Genomic DNA, 25,403 nt, shown 5'->3' on the forward strand with positions numbered 1-25,403 from the left:
GGGTTTGGGTCCTCACTCTCACCACCAACATGCAAAGATATCTGCTTCTGATAGAATTGGGCTTTCCAGACCTACCAACAAGACCAGAGTACAGTGTCGGAAAGATCAGACTTCTTCCAACGTTGTGCCATTTGTCACTGTTTTCCAGATGCATTTCCTGCAGGGCTGCCAGTCACACTGCAATTTCAGGGTGCACCAAGGGATGCAGGCTAGCTTTAAATGTTGCCAGTAAGTTGAGATTGCAAGTGAATAGCATGGTTAGCACTCGCATCAGTCATTTAGACAAGGGGACAGCAACAAACTGGAGTACTGCCCACATTACACTCAATGGGTGATAGTATATTATAGAATCCCTACAGTGCAGAAAGGGGCCATTCGGCCCATAGATTGTGCACCGACTCTCTGACAGAATATCTTACCCAGGCCCACTCCCCTGCCCTATCCCCATAACCACACACATTTACCATGGATAATCCATCTAACCTATACATCTTTGGTTAATAAGGGGCAATTTACCATGGCCAATCCACCATACTGCACATCTCTGGAGTGTGAAAGGAAACTACAGCGACCCGGAGGAATCTCACGGGGGAGAACATACAAACTCGACACAGACCAAGGCGGGAATTGAACTGAGCCCCCGGAGTCGTGAGGCAGCAGTGTTAACCACTGCGCTGCCCATTAATTGTGCTTCGCCATCACTGTGCCTGTTTTGGGGGTGCTATCCAACTTAGCCCCCACTGAGAACAAAGGGCAATAAATTGGGCTCATGATACTTCTAACTTGTTCAGAGGGGTTTCCCTGCTGCTACCTCCAGGTCTTGATGCCAAATTTGACGATTCATTGCTCCTGCACACGGTTCAATGTGACGGCAGTGCATTTTGGGCATTTGAGATACATTCAACTCACAACAAACACAGCTTAACAGAAAGAAAACTGTGTGGGCTACAAATTAGGTGCATCCATTGCAGCGTGCGAGTTCCCCATGTGCTTGTACTGGGGCGTGGGTGTAGTGAATGTGTAAAATTGACTCCATTTTTAGGTCAAAGTCAACAAAATCACTTGTAACAAAATAAATAAATGAAATATCATCTACGATAAGAGGATTAGGCAGTGTTCAAAAGTTGGCAGGTGCTGAGCAATAACTAAACGAATAATAATACTTTGTGCTTGGAACTGGCCTTTATATTTAAGAGTTATGAATGATGATGAGATCAGTGATAACGGCTGTGAATGGGAAATGATTTAGGATAATTCTGGCCTCGGATCAGGTATGTGTTTGTCAAAAGGAAAACTACACCATAATCCAGCTATAGCATGTGGGACTCAGAAAATTGTTTTTTCTCTCCCTAGGTCACCCCATAACTTTTAGCCACAGCTGCAACTTCAGCCATTCTGGGCCTAAACCACCCTCCCACCCCCCACCGATTCCCATGGCAGACAGGATGGGAAAGTTTCTCTCTCTGTCTCTCACACGGTGACCAGAACCCTCCACTCACCTGATGAAGGGGCAAACCCCGAAAGCTTGTGGGTTTACTATCAAATAAACTTGTTGGACTTTAACCTGGTGTTGTGAGACTTCTTATTGTGTCTCACACGGTGACACAGTGTCACAGCGGATAGCACTGCTGCCTCACAGCATCAGGGACCCGGGTTCGATTCCCGTTTGGATCACTGCCTGTGTGGAATCTGCACGTTTTCCGGGTGCTCCGGTTTCCTGCCACAGTCCGAAATTCGTGCTGGTTAGGGTGCATTGTCCATGCTAAATTCCCCCTCAGTGTACCCAAACAGGCGCCAGAGGTGGGATTTTCACAGTAACATCAGTGCAGTGTTAATGTAAGCCTACTTGTGATGTTAATAAATTAAACTTAAAAACTTCAAACTCCATTCGACCATTGTGAGCAAGTGCTTGTCACAAAACATTTGGTCTTGTGACATTTTTTCCTCCAGAGAGGCACATAAGGATCAAAAACAAAATTCTTCGCAAGTCTGACATCATCTGTGGCGAGAGCAGAGAGCTAACAATTCGGGTCTGGAAGACAAAGCTCTGATGAAGAAACATTGACTCTATTTCCTCTCTGCAGATGTTGTCTGGACAAGTGTGTGTTAATGCATTTTGGAAGGTCCAATGCATGTAAGAATGATACAGTAAATGGCAGAACCCTTAGGTACATTGACAGGCAGAGAGATCTGGGAGTACATGTCCACCGATCACTGAAAGTGGCAACGCTGGTGGATAAGGTAATCAAGAAGGCATGCGGCATGCTAGCCTTCATTAGTCAGGGCATTGAGTTGAAAAATTGGCAGGTCATGTTGCAGCTTATAGAACTTTAGTTCGGACTCATTTGTAATATTGTGTACAATTCTGGTTGCCACATGATCAGAAGGATGTGGATGCTTTGGAGAGGATCCGGAAGAGGTTTACCAAGATGTTGCCTGGTCTGGAGGTAGGGGGAGAGAGGGGCGGGGAGAGAGAGGGGGAGAGATGATGAGGGATAGAGAGGGTGGGTCAGGGATGGGGGGTGAGGGACAGGGAGAGGGGATGATGGGGGGGGGGGGGGGGGGAGAGAGAGAGAGAGAGAGAGAGAGAGAGAGAGGGAGGATGAGGGAGACAGGGTAGAGATAGAGGGTGTGTGGGGGAAGAATAGAGTGAGAGAGCGAGGGGTAAAGTGGGAAAGAGTGTGGGGGAAGGGAGAGAGAGAGGGATAGGATATCCAAAGAGTAGATCAGGTCATAGAGAGAGAGTGGGAACTCAGACAGCAGGACAGAGCTCTCTGACTGGTTGTGGAATAAGCTCTGCAGATGCTTAGTGTCATTTGTTTCTCGGTTTTCAGAAGGCGTTTGATAAGGTGCTGCACAAAAGGTTGCTTCAGAAGGTTAGGGGGCATGGAGTTGGGGGTAAGGTGTTAGCGTGGATAGAGGATTGGTTGTCTAATAGGAGGCAGGGAGTTGGTATCAATGGGTGCTATTCTGATTGGCGGTTGGTGACTAGTGGAGTGCCGCAGGGATCGTTGCTGGGGCCTCAGCTATTTACCATTTATATAGATGATCTGGAGGAGAAGGCTGAGTGTAGGGTGTCGAAATTTGCTGATGACACGAAGGTAAGTGGAAAAGCAAATTGTGCGGAGGGTGTGGAAAGTCTGCAGAGGGATCTAGATAGGCTGAGCAAGTGGGCGAGGACCTGGCAGATGGAGTACAATGTTAGCAAGTGTGAGGTTGTCCACTTTGGCAGGAATAATAGTAGGAGGGATTACTATTTAAAGGGCGAAAAGCTGCAGCATGCTACGGTGCAAAGGGATCTGGGGGTCCTTGTGCATGAGTCGCAAACACCCAGTCTGCAGGTGCAGCAGGTGATCAGGAAAGCAAATGGGATGCTGGCCTTTATAGCGAGGGGGATAGAATATAAAAGCAGGGAGATCTTGCTGCAACTGTACAGGGTACTGGTGAGGCCACAGCTGGAGTACTGTGTGCAGTTTTGGTCGCCGCACTTGAGCAAGGATATTTTGGCCTTGGAAGGAGTGCAGAGAAGGTTCACTAGGCTGATACTGGAGATGAGGGGGTTGAACTATGAAGAGAGGCTGAATAGACTGGGTCTGTACTCGTTGGAGTTTAGAAGGATGAGGGGGGATCTTATAGAGACATATAAGATAACGAAGGAGATGGATAGGGTAGAGGTAGAGAGATTCTTCCCGCTCAGAAAGGACAGCAGGACTAGAGGGCACAGCCTCAAGATAAAGGGGGGGGCAGTTTAGAACGGAGTTGAGGAGGAACTTCTTCACTCAAAGGGTGGTGAATCTCTGGAATTCTCTGCCCGTTGAAGTGGTGGAGGCTGCCTCGCTAAATATATTTAAGACACGGGTAGATAGGTTTTTGGTAGGCAAGAGAATTAAGGGTTATGGGGAGAAAGCGGGAAAGTGGAACTGAGCCACTTCAGATCAGCCATGATCTTATTGAATGGCGGGGCAGGCTCGAAGGGCTAGATGGCCGACTCCTGCTCCTATTTCTTATGTTCTTATCGCCATCTACCCCAGGGAACCTTCCTTAATGTAGACTTGGGGCAGTGGTCAATGCCAAGCTATGCCACCACAGGAAGCATCACAGGTCAGCTTAACCCTGACTTCAGTTGGCATCGACAGTTGCACACAGCTGAGGGTCACTGGACAGTTATTTGGAGCGGAACTCAGGCTTATTTATCACACCTTAATGCAAGTTGTTTCATTACAAACACAATAAAGTGGACTATTCTGGACCAGTATCAAGGAGATTGGAGGGTTTTATTATCTGCAGTTTTGCTTCTCCCAAGGGATTATATGGATGGTGGAGCGCACTCGGGCTGTGAAACCTCAGGGTAACCCGGCTGAACGGGAGACCCTGACTGCTGACAAATGGGCATTTTCTCGACGTATCGATGTGATCCGCAGGATAGCAAAACACGTAAAAGGGAAAGCACAGAAAAAAGGCTAATCGGCCCAGTGTATCCCTGCTAGCTCTTCAAAGAGCCACACAATTATTGCCTACATTTCAGCCCATTCAATCACACACCATTTGCTGCAAACGAGGGTGGTGGTTTGACGCGGTGTCGTGGCTGAAGTTAGCTGGGTCACCCCTGAGCGTACATTCACTGATCCTGCCCTCCCAGTTGGGTCAAAAGCTGGAAACGCGGTCCCAGCACACCGTCGGCAGCCGAACAAAACGCAGCTCCCTGCGGAATCTCTCTACCTGTTCTGGGCATTGAATTCCAGTGTGTCCTGGCTGAGTGCAGACTCCCGCAGTCGCTCCTGGCGAGCTTTGCGGCGGCGTTCCTTCGCCAGCTCTTCTTCATCGTCATCTGTCCGCTGACTGGTCATCCTGCCGACACAAGAGAAGCCACGGTGAATATAGTCAACGTCCGCTCACTCATCGTAACCACTGCTGTGCTGAGTCAACTTGGTTCATCAGTTCAAAATTCCACCCAGCCCCTCCAACACACACACACACAAACCTCTTATTCAGTGTTAGAGCATCTGAATAATACATTTTAATGACAAATCTTTCCGAGAAATGACCGTGAGGGAGTCCTATATAAAACACATTCAGAAAAGAGGAAGTCACAGGGTGTGGTACACTGCTTGGCTTTGCTATTATTGAGGGAACCTATGAATAGAAGAATGTTTCCAATAATCTGAAGCTGTTAACACAAAATAGTATTAACAAGTAGAAAATCTCAAAATTATCGTTTTGATTAACCAGTTAGGGTGACACCAAAGCACCACAGTCAGCTAACAAGAGGCAGCACATGTATCACTTTAAGGGCAGCACTACTATAAAATAGTGTTTATTTATTAGTCACAAGGAGGTTTACATTATCCCTGCCAATGGAGTTACTGTGAAAATCCCCTAGCCACCACACTCTGGCACCAGTTCGGGTATATTGAGGGAGAATTTGGCACGACCAATGCATCTAACCAGCACGTCTTTTGGACTGTAGAAGAAACCGAAGCAGACGTGGGAAGAACACACAGATTCCACACAAACAGTGACCCAAGCCAGGAATCGAACCTGGGTCCCTGATGCTGTGAGGCAGCAGTGCTAACCACTGTGCCTCCTCAAGATACCATGCCCTAAGAGGGCACTGAGGGCCAGGAACTTCCATCGACCTGGTCTACGCTAGTGCTTGGCAAAGTGGTGCAGTGGTTTGTCATTGCTTAGTGCAGAGTGGCTGACCAAGAAACTCTCCCACTGTTACTCAAACGTGATCGGGGGTAGTGGATGGATTTATAGGCTGATAGTCAACTTGTCTGGCCACTTTGTTGAAGGCAAATAGCGATGTGCAATAAATACTAGCCTAGCCTACCACCCCCACATCCCATGAACAGTTACAGAAATGAATTACAAACACACGTTTCATGTCCTGAAGTGGGACTCGAACCTCAAGCCTAGGAGCACAATCATTCCTTCACTCCTGAACCAAAATCCTGCAACTCTCCCCCTAATAGCATCATAGATGTTCCTATTCTACACCAATTGTAGCAGTTCAAGTAGGCAGCACACCAAGGATGGGGAAATCAATGCTGGCCTTGCCTGTGATGCTCACAAGCTATGAAAGGATAAAAGTAGCTAAAACTACCCTGGGACCAGCTTCCAAAACTGTTGGCAAAAACGTTCCCAATAAACCTGACGCTCAGAGGCAGGAACGCTATCACTGCGCCACAGGACCACCTACTTCATCAGACCAACACATCCTAATTAAGCAAAGCAACTCCAGAAAAGTAACTTGATCAATTACTATTAGTGTCTCTGGATGCTCTCTATATCTAGTGGTATATCCTGCCTTTTCGGTGGATTGCCATCTTGCCATGGCACTGATTGCCAATGATACCCAGTGGTGCCCCCGGTGACGGGTGCAGGATGATCATAACCTCATTGGAAACTCACATGCCACGTGCTGACGATGAGCAACGACAATTCCCAAATGGAAGTATCGGATTCCTCCAAAATAGCATTCTAATAGGATAGTGGATACTTCCTGGCTGAAGCTGGTGGTATGAGTCTCTAGCCAATAGTCAAAGTCAATGGAGGTATTCTCTGATATAAAACTAAAATAGGTTCAAATAAAACCAGTCACAAAATTCAGAGTTAATCCTCCAATACTGTCTACGGTGTTAGACCTTTGTAGCAGGGGGATGAATATTCCTGGGCTCAGCTGCCATTTTATACAACCTTCTGATCTGATTCTCACTGACCCAGCCGTGACCTGCTTATTAGAACACAGAACAGTACAGCCCCCCGATGTTGTGCCGAGCTTTGTCCGAAACCAAGGTCAAGCTATCCCACCACTCCCTATCATTCTGGTGTGCTCCACGTGCCTATCCAATAGCCACTTGTCAGTTCCTAAAGTGTCCGACTCCACTATCACAGCAGGCAGTCCATACCACACCCCAACCACTCTCCGAGTGAAGACAGTTACTGAGCTGATCCCATCTCAAGGATATGTTTGACACCAGATTTGGGCACTCAGCAACCATTTGGGTGGATCCTCCCGTTTGTTTGACGCACATTGCACAATTCCACAGTATATTGAAAACATATTCATAAATCTTCTACAGATGTTTAATGTGACCAGAATTTTTTTTTTTAAATCACAAATACTGAAAAAAGAGAGATGTCTGGGATGACATGACCACGAGTTGCTCTTACATGATGTCAACATTCAGTTTTTGGCAATTACACTTGCACAGAGGTTCATTTCTCATCTCATACCAGCCTTAGCAACGCATCACTAAATTGGTATTTTTTATTCTTTCTGCAGTGACTGCTTTAAAGTGCTTTCCTGAATTTAGCAATATTTTCCACATTTTGATGTTCAACCAATGATCATATTTTCAGCTTATTGCTGGTCACAGTCATCAGGAACATTTCTGCCAACAGGTTTGGAAGCTGGTTCCAGGATAGTTTTAACTATTTTATCCTTCCATAGCTTGTGAGCATGACAGGCAAGGCCAGCATTGATTCCCCATCTCTGGTGAGCTGCCTAATTGAACTGCTGCAATGGTGTAGAATAGGAACATCTACAATGCTGTCAGGGAGGGAGTTGCAGGATTTTGGTCCTGGAATGGCACATAGATACTAGTCCAAAACTTGAAGATGGTCGTGCTCCTAGGCTTCTGTTGCTGCTATCTTTGGAGAAGGTGGAGGTCACAGGATTGGAAGGTGATGTTGAGGAAGCCTTGGAGTGTTGCTGCAGTGCACCAGGTTAATGGCATACGTTGCTGCCACTGTTCACCCATGGTGGACAGAGTGCTGTAGATAGGGCGTCAATCAAGCCAGTTGTTTTATCCTGGATGGTACTGAGCTTTTCAGAGTATTGTTAGAGCATTTCTTTTAATTTATTCATTCAATTCATGCAGGCTGCATTGACTAAGCCAGCATTTATGGCCCATCCCTATTTTCCCTCAAGTCAGTGGTGATGATCTGGCTCCCTGAATCACTGCAGTCCATGTGGTGTAAGTACATTCACAGTGCAGTGCGACAGGGAGGACCAGGATTTTCACCTCGCAGTAACAGCAATATAGTTCGAGAGAGGGGATTATGAGTGGCTAGGAGGGGAACTTCCAGTTTTTTAAAAATTATTAGTGCCACAAGTTTACATTAACAATGCAATGAAGTTACGGTGAAAATCCCCGTGTTGTCACACTCTGGCGCCTGTTCAAGCACACTAAGAGAGAATTTAGCATGGCCAATGCACCTAACCAGCACTTCTTTTGGACTGTGGGAGGAAACCGGAAGAAGCCCATATGGACACGGAGAGAATGTGCAGACTCTGCACAGATAGTAACCTAAGCCACAAATCAAACCCTGGTCCCTGGCATTGTGAGGCAGGAGTGCTAATAATTGTGCCCACCATGCCACTCTATTGTGCAAAGGTACCATGCTGCCATGCCACTGTACTGCCCTCTGGTGGTGCGGCCGGAGTGTGACAACACGGGGATTTTCATAGTAACTTCACTGCATTGTTAATGTAAACCTACTTGTGCAACTAATAGTTTAAAAAAAAACTGGAAGTTCCCCTCCTAGCCAGCCATAATCCTCTCTCTGGAACTATATTGCTGTTCCTTCATTACTGCTAGGTGAAAATCCTGGACCTGCCTGTCACACAGCACTGTGGATGTACCTACACCACGTGGACTGCAGCGATTCAGGAAGGCAGATACATCTGCCGCCATTGTTCTTCTAGGGATGATAGTAGTTGTGGGTTTGGAAGATGCTGTCTAAGGAACATTGGTGCGTTCCTGCAGTGCATCTTGTAGTGGTATGCATGGCTACCACTGTGCGCTGGCAGTGGAGGGAGTGAATATTTGTGATGTGGTGTCAACGAGGGTGGGCTGCCTAGTCCTGGATGGTGCTGAGATTCTTAGAGCTGCACCCAACCAGGCAATAGCAGAGTATTCCATCACACTCCTAGTTTGCAATGATGTAGCACCAATACTCAACAAACTAGATGCCTGTGTAAAGCACAGTAATATACGTTATTTAGGGATAAGTTACTTATTCACAGCTAACAAATTAGCCTATACCGCTTTTCTCACTTGCCTTTTGGCAATCTGAAGAAAAAAATCTTGTTAATGTTTGAGGATTCCCCTGGAGTTTCAGGAATCTAAGACTAATTTTACATGTAAACAACCCAAGAGAGACTAACAAAAAATCACAGGGACATGAAAACAAATTGTGTTTCTTTTTATTTTCACTGAACACTTTTTTTCAGTTACTGAAGTATTGAAGATGGAGCAAAATGCAGGGAGTGATTCTCCCAGCAACACAGCGGGTCGGGAGATTCGAGCGGAGGCTGTTTTGTGGACTTCCTGCTGGGTGCCATGGCCTCCGCGAGTCTCCCGAGTGTCGGATTTCCGTGCCGTCAACTCTGCACCAGAAATCGGCGTGGGGCTGAATTAGTCATGCACATGACCTTTGCAATATATTTTAAATTAGTGGGTCCAGGACTGAAATATCCAGGCTCATTAGCATCTCTTCCCCCATCCTGACCACGAGTGTTTCACCCCAGTGGGGTTTACAGTTGCTCCCCACTTGTGCAGGTTTGTGGCCTGACCAGGGAGTGAAGGGGGAGGGCAATCAAAGCCCTGCCAGAAGGTTGGGCACTGGGGTGGTGCCCCCTGGGGCAATGCCACCTTGGCAGAGGCAGCCTAGGCATCCACCACTGCCCAAGAGGCAAAGTGCCCATGCCCAGGGGGCACTTCTACACTGCCCACCAGGCATAGGGCAGTATCAAGGCAGAAGAGAATAATGTGGGCGGGACCAATAGGGTTGGGGCCTCTGGGGGCAATCAGTCCCACTGCCACTCTGCACTGGGCAGTGACAGGAGGGAGTGATGCCAGTGATGGGGGCTAGCCATCAGGGTTGCGGGGTGGGGAAAGGAAAAGAAATTGGGGATGTGAGGGGAGGAAAGAGGGACATCAAGGTGGGCTGGGAAGGGGATGGTCAAGGTTGGCCCGGGCATGCCCGGGGGGGGGGGGGGGGCGGGGGTGAACTGATTGGACCTTGGTGGGTCAGAGAACAGTGATGCAGGGATTGCGGTCTTGCAGCAATCAGAATTGGTGCACGGGCAGTGGTTTGCTCAACGCAATAATGCCAGCCTCTCTGGTTGGAACAGGTTCCACCCACTGATTTTTGGACTGATTTACGCTATCGCTCTCTGCAGTGCACAGCATGTGGGAGATTCATTTTAAAACTCCCGCTGAGTAAATCATAAGAGTTACACCAATTTTTATGCAAATTTGACACTTAGAATTGTTTTGGCAGAATAGTTCCCACTACCTCTCACAAGTGGGCAAAAATCAATTTATTCAGTTCACACTGAATTTTTGAGGAATCTGAAGTCCTGCCACCAGGGTGAAACTGGGAGCCCACCACCCCAACAGGCAGCAGGTCTCTGAGGCAGCATTTTGCCACATGGCCAATCAGCAGGCCAAAGGGGAACTGCACAATTATGGACAGTAGCCCTTCCCCAGAGTGGCTAGCCCATTTGGAGAGCAGGAAGCCTCAGCACCCCCAGACTGGCCACAACAGGAAGGTCATCTCAATACCAAGGTGCCTGCAAAAAACTTGTAAGAGTCTTTGGGTTATGGCGTTGGCGCCATGAGCATGGTTGGCTATTCCTTTCTTAGAGGACATTCCATGGACCAAGAAGTTCCCATTAAAGGGTGCCACCCTGTGAATCTTATGGGAGGCTATCAGGATACATCTGCCAAATGCCCCATACGCAGAAGACCCGAGTGGGAAATGACGTTTGATTAGGTCCAGAAGTAGCTCAATTTGCAGGGAGCCAAGGGTTCTATGCCACAGTGGCTAGATGGCAATCTGCTTCCTTCCCAACACCATCTCCAGCCATATTGCTACCCTTCCCATTTCCCAGCCTGTCTCCAATGGATGGGAAAATTCAGCCCGATGGGTGTGTTTGCTTTCCTACGGTGAAAGAACGAGGAAGGCACCGTCCATGGCAGGACCCCAGGGGATAAAACTTTCAATCAGCGAAAGCAACCCTATTTCTGTATTAATGCTAGAATATTATTAAATCACCTTCTGTTTATGCTTCTTCTAGAAAGATAAACATCCAAATTGACAACTACAAGACAGTGGGGAGGGCTATCACTCTCTACCCACACTGAACAATCATTGATGCATTATCCACAGCTTCCAGCTTTAGTGGTGAGCGAGGAAGCCCATTTAGTAACAAGGAAGCATAGGCCATTCGCACCATTGAGCCATATACTCAAAGGTCAGGCAAAAGTGTCAGTACAATGTCTGAGGGATGACTTGATAGATATTTTTAAAGGTATAAAAGGGTTTGATGGTGAGATGTAAGATGGGGTTTTGTAGCGATTTCTGCTGGCAGGATCATCCAGCCCTGCTGAAGGCGGAAACTCGGAAACTAACCCCCCCCCCCCCCCCCAAGAAAGAATGGGTGAGCTACACAAAATGTTGCAGACATTGGTAGGACTGGAAATCCCACTAGCAGCCCCTGCCAACAGGGGTGGGTGGGGTTGGGATTGGGGTTGGTAGGTGCAGAAATTCCATCCATTGGGTGGTTAACACTGCTGCCTCTTAGTACCAGGGATCCAGGTTCGATTCCTGGCTTGTAGCACTGTCTGCCAAATCTGCATGTTCACCCCGTGTCTGCATGGGTTTCCTCCAGGTCTTCCAATTTCCTCCCACAGTCTGAAAGACGTGCTGATTAGATGCACTGGCCGTGCTCAACTCTCCCTCAGGTGCCAGAGTGTGGCGACTCAGGGATTTTCACAGTAACTTCACTGCCGTGTTAACGTAAGCCGACTTGTGACCAATAAATAAAGACAAAGAAAATGTCGAGAAAATATTTCCACTTTTGGAAAGAAATCTGAACTGGGGGCAATAAATAAAAATATAGTCACTCATAAATCCAATAGCGAATTTAGAGGCAACCTCTTTACTCAGAGAGTGGTTAAAATATAGAACTAGCAACCAAGGAAGCAATTAAAGTGAACAGCATAGATGCTATTCAGGCTTTGAGAGGCAAACATGAGAGATAACAAGGATGGAGGATTATACTGATAGGAAGAGGAGGAGTAGAAGGGAGTGTGGAGAATGACCATTTGGGCCAAATGGCCTGATTCTCCCAGGGGCCAGAATGTCACTGAGCCACATGCAGCACCTATCCCAGGGGAATGATGTGGCAGACAGACCCAAGTCAATCTGATAGTTCCCATATTCCAGGCGGAGTTAGCTGCTGGTACATCAGTTCATTTTTAAAGATTTTTTGGGCTGCACATTTGATCCAATTATGATGATCCAACAACTTTTCCAGCTTAGCTAAATGTTGCCTTGACCCAAATGTGGAAAACATGATAATTTGTTCTCCATTTGGAACCAGACAAGAATGCCAGCAAAGGGAAAATAAAGGCTCATTGTGCCCCCCAGCCCCCTCCCCGAAACCTGGGGCAGTCGCTATAGCGAATATGATCTTGATGTAACTATAAAACCTACCAGACCACATGAAAATTAGACCACCTATGGAATAAAAACAGTTAGAATGCTGCTAAACTGCTAATGATGTTTTAAAAATTGCATACAGTAGTTCTACTGTACTGCAATGAAATGTCTGACCTTGTAGGAGTGACAAGGCAAATTAACTTCAGTCGGGAGCTGGTAATGGATTTAAATTGGGAGGGTCAGACAAGGATTGACGTGCTGTCTTTTCATCTATAAAATGACCCATAGCCGCTCCATTGCTGATAGCTTAATTCAAAGCTCTACGCACCTGGAATACTGCACCAATCTCTGACAGAATGTGTTCTTGTGGGATTTGAACAAAGTAAATGTGTTTGTTCCGAATGAGCACTGTATCAAATTGGTAAACACCAAGCATTTCTTCCGAAAATATGTGAATCTTAGCCAGGAATCCCAGTTTGAAAGTGGTCCATTTTCAAAAGCACGTGGTGTGGTGCCATGCAGACCAAACAGGATCAAGGCCAAAATGATGCCTACTCACAATGAACTCAACCTGTCATCATGGAAGAGCTGCTGCCCCAGGTGCGTGCTCTTTCTATAATGGTAACTTTTAAAAATAACCTTTAAGTGGTCAGAATTCTCCCACCTTGCCCGCAGCTGGAATCCTCCAGTCCCGCTACAGTAAATGGAGTTTTTGGCAGGGTACCAAATTCTTGCTGGCAGCAGTGTTGGGGCAAAAATAGGAGGTTCCCTGGCTGAGGTGTGGGTTCAGGACAGGGACGGGTGACAATGGCTATTGTACTGAATCTCCAGTCAAGGTTTTCTGCATGTTAACTCCCTGTAGATAATAAAGTTATTCTTGAAGCCAGAGTTGTCTTTTATGAAGAAAGAAAGGGCTTGCGTTGATGTAATGCCAATACAATTTTATATACAAGTAACTCTATTGTATTTTAGCTAGTAAAGTTTTAAAGTTTATTTATTAGTGTCACAAGTAGGCTTACATTAACACTGCAATGAAGTTACTGTGAAAATCCCCTAGTCGCCACACTGAGGGAGAATTGAGCATGGCCAATGCACCTAACCGGACGTGCTATTAATATTGCCATTACAATGCAATTAGTATTTTATTTAATCATCCTCTCTCTTAGTTACTTCCTAATTTTCATTTAAATCTTAAATGCTCTGTTAGTATACTCAACCACCTCAATGCTTCTCATTCCATTCTTGGGATGGAAATCTATATGGAGACACTTCTTCTTCAGAATGATAGTGGTCACAAAATTCTGTGGTCCATGTGGTGACCGTGCAGTCAGGCACAATCCGGACTTTTCCGTAAACAAGATGTTTGAACAAAATTAAACTAGTGTTTTTAGCTGTGGAGAAGCCGTGTGGTACAATGGGTACTGTCCCTGCATTGAGCCAGAAGCTTTGCATTGCGGTCCCACCCTGGGGCTTCCTGGTCACAAAAGGTGCAGTCATAACCTAAAGAGATTTAAAGTGATTTGCAAAAGAAGGAAATGTGATCTGAGAAAAATCTTTCTTCACACAGCGAGCGGTTCGGGTCTGGAATACACTGTCTGGAAGTGTGGTGGAGGCAGGTTCAATCGAGGCATTCAAGAAGGCGTTAGATGATTATCTGAATAGGAACATTGTGCAAGGTATGGGGTAAAGGGAGGGGAACGTCATTAACTCAATGCTCATTTACGGAGCCAGTGCAGACACAATGGGCCGAATGGTCTCATTCTGTGCCATAAGATTTCTGCGATAATGCAGCCAAAGCAGGTTGATCATCGACCTGTCAATCCTTTCAATACACCGAACGTAGGTAGCAAGAGTGAGAGTGTCTTCTGGTCAGTAGTGCTTGACACAGTGGTACGCCTCAAGCTATTGCTTCTGGCGACAGGTTGACAACCGATCCCAGGAAAAATTAGCCAGAACACGTGCCTTGTTTGCCTCATGTGTCAGTGGACGTGGGAAAGCCCCCAAGCCTTTAGCTGTATGAAAGCTGCAAAATATTTAACCGTTAATGGAGAATGCCACAGATCTTAAGGAGTGGCACAAAATGCATTTTACAATTTAATTGATTTCCTCTTCCATTGACTGATGTGGCATCGCCCATTTTGTGCTACAGCCCGCGAGGAAATTTACTCGAATAACCTGCCCATTCTAGCACTAGCAGGGTTAACTTGCAGACATTGGTCTTAACTTTTAATGATGGGCAAAAGTGGGTAATGGCGAATGAGTTGACCCTTCAGCATCCTGCTGCATTTTCTTTTCTCCATCAATAGCAGCATGCTGTTAAAAGACACGGTTGCAGAATATAAAGCAATGCTATTTTTTCCTCAAGTAAAGCTGTATTCTTCTGGATAATGGCTTTGCGTTTCCCTTGTCCTGTGCCCACCAGCCTACAAACTCAGGCCGGGCAGGAAAAGGCCCTTAAGTTGCCACTTAAGGGCCTTAACTGAGGCCTGAACCACCCAAGGTCCTGTCCAACCACCATGGAATGACAGCTTAGTTGGGACGGTTGGGATCCCAGAGGGAATGCAATTTTAAGTACACCCCCCGCCCCCCTCAAATCCCTACCTTGGAACCCGCCTGGGGAAGGGGGAGGTCACGGTCTCTCATTAATTAAAAAATATTCAGACTTTCAATTTCTCCTGCCAAAGTAGATAAAGTAAGAAGTTTCACAACACCAGGTTAAAAGTTCAAAGAGTTTATTTGGTATCATGAGCTTTTGGAGCGCCGCCCACCCCAGTCCGATGCTGGCATCTCCAATCAAAGTAGATAAATTCGCACTCCGCCATGTTATGTTCCATCTGCCACGTTCCTGCACACTTACTTAATTACCTGCATTTTATTTCCAGCAACCTTTGATACAATACACTCAAGGTCATTAACGCAGCTTGTAAATAACTGAGGTCCAAGCACTGATCTGTGCACTATCCCACTGGATACAGCCTGCCAACCTGAAAATGAGCCATTTCTTTCCACTTTGTGATTCCTGCACATTTAGCTATCTTCAATCCATGCTAATGTATTACCCCCAATCCCACGAGTCTTAGTTTTCTATAACCACCGCTCGTGCAGTAATTTATCGAGTAGGCTTTGAAAATCCACACATCCATTGGTCATCCTTTATTTAGCCCGCCTGTTAGACCTTCAAAAGCTCCAGCAGATTATAGAAAGGATACTATTAAACTCGAAAGAGGGCAGAAAAGATTCGCTACGATGCTACCCAGGCTTGATGGTTTGAGTTATAAGGTGAGGCTGGATAGACTGGGACTTTTCTCTCTGGAGCATAGGAGACTTAGGGTGATCTTACCCTCCAAACCACAGGGAATGAGTTTAAAATCTGGGGAAGAACTCAAGGGATCAAAAGTAATGGGTCCACTCTCTCTGCAGCTCGTTCTTTATAACCTTAGGGTGTAAATTTGTCAGATTTTAATCCTGTTAATTTCTCTGATGCTATTTCTATGTTGGTATGTTATTTTATGTTCCTCACGCTTGCTACGCCCTTAGTTCTCTACAATATCTGGAGTGGTTGTTGTGTGTTCTACCATGAAGATGGAGGGTGGAATTTTCTGGCCGTGCTCACGTCAAGGTTGGAAAATCCCGACTAAGGTCAACGGACCTTTGCATGGTCCGTGTCCCGCCCACATCGATTCCCGTGCTAGGCGGGATGTGAAAAGTCCATTCAAAGTATGTGTTTGATGTCTGTCATTTCTGTATTCCCCATTATAATTTCTTCTTCTATATCTGCCTCTGTTGGATCCATGTTTATTTTTGCAAGATCTTTTTTTACATTGTGTGCAGAAGATTTTACAATTTTTTTGTCTCTTACTTATTCAAATGCTTTTTCTCTCCATCAATGAGTTGAACGTCCCTTTCTGAATTCTAAAATTCTTCCAATCCTAGGCTGTATCCTCAGCCCTTTACTATTCTGCTTAAACATCTACGACAGTGTGGCCAAATTCCCCTCCAACTCAATTTTCAAGTTTGCTGATGACACCAACGTAGTAGGTTGGATCTCAAACAATGACGAGATAGAGCACAGGAAAGGGACAGATAATTTGGTGAACTTGTGTGATGACAGGAATCTCTCTCTCAATGTCAACAAAATGAAAGAGATAGTCCTGAACTTCAGAAAGCTTAGTGGAGGACATGCCCATGTCTACATCAATGGTCAGGAGCTTCAATTCCTTTAACATGTTAAAGCTTCAAACAGCTTTATCTGTTTAGCATGCAAGAAACAATATGTTCACTGTATACTAATACATATGACAATAATAAATAAAATCAAACCTTTTGCCAAAATTATAAGCCTCTTCCTTTAAAGTAATACTTTACTTAACTTCTCGTTACAATGTTCGCATCACTTTTCCCATGGGTTTTTATTCCTTGAGGAAACGTATGTCCATTAGGAGAAATTTCTTTGAATGGTTACTCTTGTATCATCTTATCTCTTAATGATTTCCATGTCTCCCCTAACCACTTGCCCCTAACGCCCAAACAGTTTGTTTGCCTCAGATTTAAGATAACAGTATGACACATCAACTAAATCTTCTTCAAACTCAATATAAAATTCTGTCGCGTTATGATCACTCTTCCCCAAATGTTCCTTCACTATAAAGGTTATAAATGAATAATTTTCCATTACATAATACTGCATCCAAAATAGCTTATTCCTTAGTTGGTTTCTCAAATTACTGATCTAGAAAACTATCTTGAATGCATCCTCTTCACATTATTGTTACAAATTTGCTTTGTGAAGCCTACATAAAGATCAAACTTTCCACCACGATTACTGCATTACTCTTCATATATACGTCTCTAATTTCCAGATTTATACCCTGTCCAACACTACAACTATAGTGAAGAGCTACTAATTACTCCCACTCAGGTTTTCTGACCCTGTTGCCCCAACCAAACTCTTTCAATATCTTGATTTTGCAAGCTAAGGTGCTTTCTCTTTACTGCATATCCCATCCTTTATCATTAGGTTTAAACTCTCCTCCTAAAAGTAACTTCTAAAAATCAAGTATCCTGATATAGTTAGTTTCCAAACTCAAACGCTGAAACCATGGGCGGAACTTCATGGCTCGCTCGACCCGAGACCGGAAAATCTCACCCAAGGTCACCGGACATTTCCATTGTCCGCCCCTTTCCCACTCCAATTCCCTGGCGGGCTGGATGATAGAATTCCAGCACATGTCTACATAACAATTATTGGATTAAACCCATTTATTTCTATCTGCGCTGTTAATTCATCTATTTTATTGTGAATGCTTCATGCATTCAGATATGAGGCCTTTAACTTTACTATTGTTTCCTGATCTTCTGTTACCTTTCTCTGTCCCTCGTTGGTCCACTCTGCTTGCTTTTATCCAAAATACTATTTCAGAAGTTATAACGTTTCTCTTATTGCTTTTGAGTGTACCCTTTCAGCATACTTAATTATAGGGGATGATCTTGTCAACTCTTCCCACCAATTGACTGACATGCAAAATTAGGCGAGAGATGAAAAATTGATTTTGCGCTCCATTTTTCACCTCTCGTAATGTTACTGACAATAATTTGTCAGCAAAATTGTCTTCATGCTCATAAAGGGCACAAAAACCAATTTCAATATGTGTCAGCAAATTTATATAATTAGTGAGTCCCTGGAGCTATTATCTGAGCTCACCTGACCTTACCTACTCGTTGGTCGAAATCCTCATGGCGGGAATCACATATAGTCCCCATGTGTGATGTGATAGCCTCTCCAGTGCAAACGGAAGCCACTGAAGCCCTCCAGGTGGATGGGGCAGGGCCTGGCATTGCCAGCCTGGCACTATCAACATGGAACCCTGGCAGTACCACCCAGGCACCCTGGCAGTGCTAAGGGGGTCAAGCCTGAGGGGGCCAGGAACATGATGGAGGAAGTGGGGAGAGCATCATAGAGGATGTGTCGAAGGCAGGGAAAGAGGGAAGGGAGGTATTCTGCATTGTGGGGGAGGGTGGGACATCAGCCAGGAGGGTGATCAAGCAACGTTCGGGTGAGCGACCCGGGTGGGAGGCGATGGCCAGGGGAAGGCAGTGGGGTTTCTGCCCACAGTCCAAAGATGTGCAGGTTAGGTTGACTGGCCACACAAAATTGCCCCTTAATGTCCCAAGATATATGGGATGGGGGACTAACAGGGTAAATACATGGGGTTATATGGAAAGCCTGGGTAAGAGTCGGTTCAGACTCAATGCAGCGAATGGCCTCCTTTTGCACTACAGGGATTCTATGATTTGAACAGTACTGACTCTTTAGATCCCTCATTTTCTTACCTTGACTGATTATTCCCATCACGCCCAGATGGACCAGGCCCATCCCACTACACTCCTTCCTGCTCTTGATCCCACCTTCTGTCCTCCCCTGGATCCCTCCTCCATCTTCCCCACCCCAACCCACAACCTCCCTCACCACTCACTCTCCCTCCCCATTCCTGAGCCTCCATCCTCCTGCTCCCCTACCTCGGGAACAAAAGGAAAGGAGGGAAACTGCTGACATTACAATGTCAACCAATGCACACCACCTTAAAACAAAGTGGGTGCCGTGAGTTTCTGGCACTGACTATCTTGAAGGTAGGACTTCATTAAGAGCTGTTTCACATTAATGATTATTCATGGCCTGCAAGTGTATCAAAAGTACGAATCTATGTCACTGACTTTTATGCACCTCTGCCTGCTGTGGGGAAAATTAAAATTTCACATCCTGTCTAATTGCATCATCCCATTCGTATTCCCACTCTTGTAAGCGCCATCAAAAAGTGTGAGGAGTTCTCCAGATATCCTGGGCAACGTTCCTCCCTCAGACACCATAAAAAAATGGATGAAATAACCATTCCTATAATTTACCAATTAATCCACATTATTCTTGGGAATCTTATACAACTGCCTACTCGAGACAGACGCTCGTTTTCATGTTTTAGTGTCTTTGTGAGGCACTGTGACAAAGTGATAAACTGCTTTTACCGTTGTGAACGTTTTGTTAATATTGACAAAACGGTCAATGTTATAGATACAATTTTACTTGTAGGCAGTAACGGATAGCGTTGCACGTCTAAAAGTAACTTTTCAAGCTAGCCGATTGCCAAATGCGTTGCATATGGGGAAAACACAGAGAGCTAAATGGGATTGAATTTACTTGAACCTCCAGCTCCTTTGTCTGGAGACCATCGGCTTTATACCAGTTATCCTGAGTTTATGAAAAATCTGCTCCTGGACTGTGAGACACAGTAGGCAATGCCTGCACTCAGTTATCTTGGTATATGATTACTGCTCCAGGGCATGCTGGCTGGTGGAAGGAAATCAATGGATAAATGAATGCTTTTGTTCCCATCCTATGGCAAATCTAGTTTGTTATGATAGTCTGTACAATGGGGCCTGTCCATTCAGCGGTTTGGTGATGAGGCTGCTTTTGATGAGCTTTTAATTATTAATTCTCGTGTGAACGACTTACTTACGAAATCTAGAGTGCATCCAATGTTTCAATATCCTGTCATTTTGCATTCTGATCTGAAAAGAAAAATATAATTCTGGACAGGCACAAGGTACCACTTCAATAACAAAGGGTTTTTTCCTCGTCTTCTGATTAGAGACAAAAAAATGTAACATTGAATTAGCAATAAAATTGCATCATAACCAGAAACTAAAGTGGGCACAAGCTGTCTTTGCTATAACCACCCATCAAACAATGCTTTCAGCAGATCCAGGGTACTGAGGTGGATGTTTGTTACATGAAGCATGAGGATCAGTTTAGCTCAGTTGGCTGGACTGATGCTTCATGATGTGTTTCATCAGAAGTAACTCTTCAAATGCAGACAACAAAAATAGAACAGAAACTTACTCCAACTCATACATCAAAGAAAGGGTTCAGTAAAGAAACATCATTACTCCAACCTTGAGCTCCACATATCTACACAGGTTCTTATTTATAGCGAGTCAGCTGACCGTTACATCATTCTGTAATTGGTTCCATGGTTTACTGGGTCGGCTGACTCTTACATCTTGTTACCATTGGGCACATTACATCCAACACAAAGTTGTCACCGATTACATTCTTACATGATGCAGAGCAACACCGATAGCATGGGTTCAATTCCTGTCCTAGTGTCAGACTATTCACGAAGGCCTTCTCAACTTTCTCTCTCACCTGAGGTGGAGTGGCCTTGAGGTTAAATCGCCATCAGAAAGCCTACGGTCATCTGGATCTATAGTGACTTTTCCCTAAGCTAAAGGGACATGTTTGGCTGTCCTCTGCAAATATTAATTTTAATTGTTCAATCTTTTCAAAAACAATTACTCAATGCCCATTGTTTGCCACACGCAATTGCAGCAATTAAAACAGATGGAATCAATCAGCCTAAGTCTATGTTAGCTCCTTTCCTGGATCTACTCTCCCCTTTGTCTAAGACTTCAGGTTTCCATGTAAATGATGCTACTGATTAAATTTACCAAATCCTTTACATATTCGGAGCCTGAGAACCAGGACTTTAGTGTCTTAACCTTACGGCTGGCCTGTGATCTCTCTGTGAGTTATTCCCTCTCACTGGTCAACAAGGTCATAGTCTCCACCTCAATATTTATTTGTGAGAAATCATTCTATGTTCTAAAAACCTTTCGCAGAAGACAACTGTTCTACATTCGCACTATGCGCAGCATGGTGGCACAGTGGTTACGCTGTTGCCTCATAGCGCCTGGGACCCAGGTTCAATTCTGGCCTTGGGTAACTGTGTGGAGTTTACACGTTCTCCCAGTGTCTGCGTGGGTTTCCTCTGGGTGCTTCTGTTTCCTCCCACAATCCAAAGATATGCAGGTTAGGTGGACTGGCCATGCTAGATTGCCCAAGTGTCAGGGGATTATGAGGATAGGATCCGGGTGGAATTATTGTCAGTGCAGTCTTGATGGGTAGAATGGCCTTCTATCATTCTATGATTCATCTTCTAAGAATCAGGCCAAGTCTCTGTGTCTTTATTACCAATTCCTTAACTAATTTTTCACTATATATCGTTTTAATATCTTCTGTGATTTTTGAGATTGTCATTAGCTGGAACTGGATAGGGGAATTCCCCAGATTACCCTCCCAACATCCCCCTGATGTAGTGCCCTGGAGCTGGGAAGTTATGGCCCTTGGTGCAGCTGGATGCAAACTAAGGTGCCATTGTAATCTGTGCAAGTGGCAAACTCTCACTCTGAGATGCAGAGAGACTCTCCTTCATTTCCATATTGGAACAGTGGAACATATTGGACAGTGAGCAGAAGCATGAATTCAGATGGCAGCTGGCCATTTCCAGAGAATGTGGACCCAAACAGCCAAATAAATGGTTAGATTGGGTGGGTTCAGAGGTGAATGGAGTGAAGGGTGAAGTCTCAGGGTACAGGAGGCCTCAGGTTTCCTCGTGCAACCTAGAAAAGTCTAGCTCCTGGTCTGACAATGAACATATTTACCTTTCTGGTCCTGGATCCTGTTTCTGACAGGTTTGGCCTCAAGTGGATGTCACTGCAGTTTCTCTGCACAAGGCCTCAGGCTAAGATCACAGATCAGGCCCAGATGATGTCATTGGAGCCTGATAATTGAGGTGTAGAATATTATGAGGGGTAGGGACAGCTGTTCCCCTCGGTCGGGAGGTCGGGGAAGAATCAATCACGAGGAGCGTAGTTTTAGAGTGAGGGACAGGAGAATCAGAGGGAATTAGTGAAAATACATTTTCACTCGGAGGATGATGAGAATTTGGAATGCACTGCCTGGAAAAGTAGCGGAAGCTGGAAACCTTACAATCTTTAAGAAATATTTGGAAGAGCACTTGAAATATCACAAACGTTCAGGGATATGGGACAAATGCAGGAAAACGGGATTAGCGCACCTTGAGATACTGTTGGTACTGACTCGATGGGCCGAAGAGCCTTTTCTGCACTGTACGTTTCGATGGGTGAGATTTTCCGGATGCGCTCACCCCAACGCCGGAAAATTCCACCCATGGACCTTTGTACGGGTACTGCCCCGCCCGCTATAATTCCCCTGGCGGCGGGACAGGAAAATTTCGCCCCATGACTCTGTTCGCAGAGGAACCCCTGCCTCGAGACGGGTGTCCCCACCACCTGGGAGTTAAAATTGCAGTTGTTCACGGCAGTGAAGGGAGGGAATGGGTAAGCGCCTCAGTATTCTGGGAGGAGGTCACCCGTGTAGCTCGCAGGCAGGGAACGGGGCATGTCATACAATCAAGGAAGTGTCACTCCGGGACTGTATGATGATTTCTTAATCATTGAGGTTAAAAAAAAGGGATGGAAAATGTGCAGACTGAAAGTACACATTTCAAAAGCGGCACACCCAATGTGTGCCAGGAACGTGAAAACAAAATTTCCACCCAGGCCTGTAATAAATCCTGTAATTGGTTCATAACGAGACTAGGTTGGCACTGGTGCCACAATTTAAAAATTTGAGGATTTGAATGAACCTTTTGTTTCCCCAAGTGCTCAACAAGAAGTTAGCTGGTTTGTCACAGCATCACTCGCTGCTAAGAATCCTCCTCCCAGTGTAGCTTCACATGTGCCCAGCTCTTTATTCATTTCCAGCCAATAATGGCCAATAGTGTAACTCTCATTAATAATAGTCTGCAATGGAGAGGTAAACAATGCCTTGTTTGTGCGCGCTTAATTTCTGAATGGTTTTCAACTCCTGGCCAGCCAAAGCCAACAACCAGGCTATTTGTCTGGCAACACACACACACACACACGAGCAGGCAGGCAATGCTGAGCCCGTCAGCAGTGCATCAATTGAATCCTCACCGTGACAGTACTCTGACCCCCGCTGCAGCCCCATTGTCTGCTGTTCTTGCTTCCTTACAAGCCAGGGGTGCGTATCAAAGTGAGCAGCACACGTACTTGAAAGCCCTTTTAGTGGATTAGCAGCGACAGCACGCACAAGCAAGACTTTTGTCCTTTTGTTGCTGTCTTTGTTTGGGGGGGGGGGGGGGGAGCTGGAACAGTACGAGTCGAAGCCTAATCTGAACACTTTCAGGAAAAGGAAAGGCGCATCCTCAAAGGAACAGTGGCTCCTTTATCCGCAAAGAAAAACACCCCGGAGTTTTTTTTTTCCTTTGCATGCTTCGCCGGGGCTCAATATTGCAAGCCAGAAACTCTTTGAATGGGTACTTACTGGGAGAAGGCAGACCAGTGTCGTTTGCATTGTGTTCTGCTGGTCATCACTGCAAGAACAGATTCCTGCAGGCTCTGGCCAGATTCTCTTCCCTCTCACTGTCGACTGAGCTCTTCTTAAGCGCAGCTGAATTATTTAATGGAGTGGGATATCACCTTCACAGGGCCCTTCTCCTTTCACGGTGCGCTCAATACGACTCGCATCCACAGCCCAAATCGCAACTCAGAGAGGCTGTGGTCAGCTCTGGGTCACATGATGCTAGCTTGCTGTGGTATTGCCTGTAATAGAAGCCCCCCTGGTTATTTAGTTGAAAAAGAGATTCTCCTTCTCTTCCAACCTTTAAAGTTCAAACTTCTACCGGTGTAGGAAAAAGGGCAGCCCATACTGCCAAGTATTTTTAGTTTCATCGGAGGATTCATACCACCCCCGCCCCCAAACACCTTCCCAGAGGTTTACGCAACGACAACTTGCATTTTCATGGTGCCACTGATGTAGCAGAATGTCCACAGGTGCTTCACTGAGGTGGAGGATACAACAATGTATAGCGCCTGTCACAAAGAGATATTGGGACAGGTGCCCAAAAACCTGGTCAAAGAGTTAGCTTTGAAAGTGTGTTTCAAAGGGGCAGGGGAGAAAGGTCTTCCACCTTACACAAAACAGGCCAAGCAAACAGAGAGGTATGGAATAAAGGCAAAACACTACGGATGTTGGAATCTGAAACAAAAGCAGACAATGCTGAGGAAACCTAGCAGGGGTCTGACAACATCTGTAGAGGGAGAATAGAGCCAACACTTCCACTCTGGATGACAAGACATCTGCCTCAATACTCATGTTTTGAATATTGTTTTGGAAAATGGTTGAAAAATGGTGCAGGGACAGGGCTCCCTTAGTGGTTGTTCCTGACACAGCCTCACTCACCTGTGACAGCACAATGGAAACTTGCAGGCGCGTTCTGCTATTTTTAGAACATTTGCCGAGGCTGTGCAGAAAACTTTGGAGTGCAATTCCAATACTATGACTTGTATTCCCGATGGATGAGACCATACACTGATGGGAAACGCATCCAGAAAATTGGCACAGGAGTCCCCAATGGGCAAACAATACCAACAAACAGTAGTTTGGGAAGAACGAAAGAATCATTTTACCCAATCACCATTTTCATTGGGTTAATCCCGCCTACCCATATTCTTACCATTTCCCCTTGATCTTTGCCCTTTCCAGAAGCACCTCACAGAAGAGGAGAATGAAACTATTGGGAGTGTGGCAGATGGATCAAGAGAAGCAGCACTCTGTTAATATCTGCCAATCTTTGACATATCAAAGTCCTTGACTAGTTAAACCAGTGGTGGTCAATCTGCAGCCTGGGGCCACGTACAGTCCATCTGTGTTCTGAGTGCAGCCCACAAGACATTTTGTTGACTATTGTCCAGGATTGCTAAATTCCACTGACTTCATCTGTGTAGTTTTTTACTGCTGGTGTGACTGAAACGATACGCACAGTAGGCGTGCGGCACAGTAGCACAGTGGTTAGCACTGTTGCTTCACAGCTCCAGGGACCTGCGGTTCGATTCCCAGCTTGGGTCACTGTCTGTGTGGAGTTTGCACATTCTCCTCGTGTCTGCGTGGGTTTCCTCCGCATGCTCCGGTTTCTTCCCACATCCAAAGATGTGCGGGTTAGATTGATTGACCATGTTAAAATTGCCCCTTAGTGTCGTGAGATGCTTAGGTTAGAGGGATTAGTGGG

General features: G+C 45.6%; 1 protein-coding gene across 4 annotated transcripts in view; it reads right to left on the minus strand.

Annotated features, from left to right (window-relative positions):
* Positions 1 to 25,403, minus strand: part of LOC145355309 (non-muscle caldesmon-like) — a 211,350-nt gene that overhangs the window by 68,650 nt on the left and 117,297 nt on the right. For 3 of the 4 annotated variants that reach the window (XM_080207258.1, XM_080207255.1, XM_080207254.1), the window contains exon 4: positions 4,720 to 4,848. In XM_080207258.1, the coding sequence (XP_080063384.1) occupies positions 4,720 to 4,848 (129 nt within the window). Of the gene's footprint in view, positions 1 to 4,719; positions 4,849 to 23,659; positions 23,778 to 25,403 lie in introns of those variants that run through there. The other variant, XM_080207256.1, reaches the window with a different exon arrangement.

This window comes from Carcharhinus amblyrhynchos, chromosome 19 (genome assembly GCF_965287045.1).
Source record: "Carcharhinus amblyrhynchos chromosome 19, sCarAmb.v2.hapA, whole genome shotgun sequence".
Classification (NCBI taxonomy): Eukaryota; Metazoa; Chordata; class Chondrichthyes; order Carcharhiniformes; family Carcharhinidae; genus Carcharhinus; species Carcharhinus amblyrhynchos.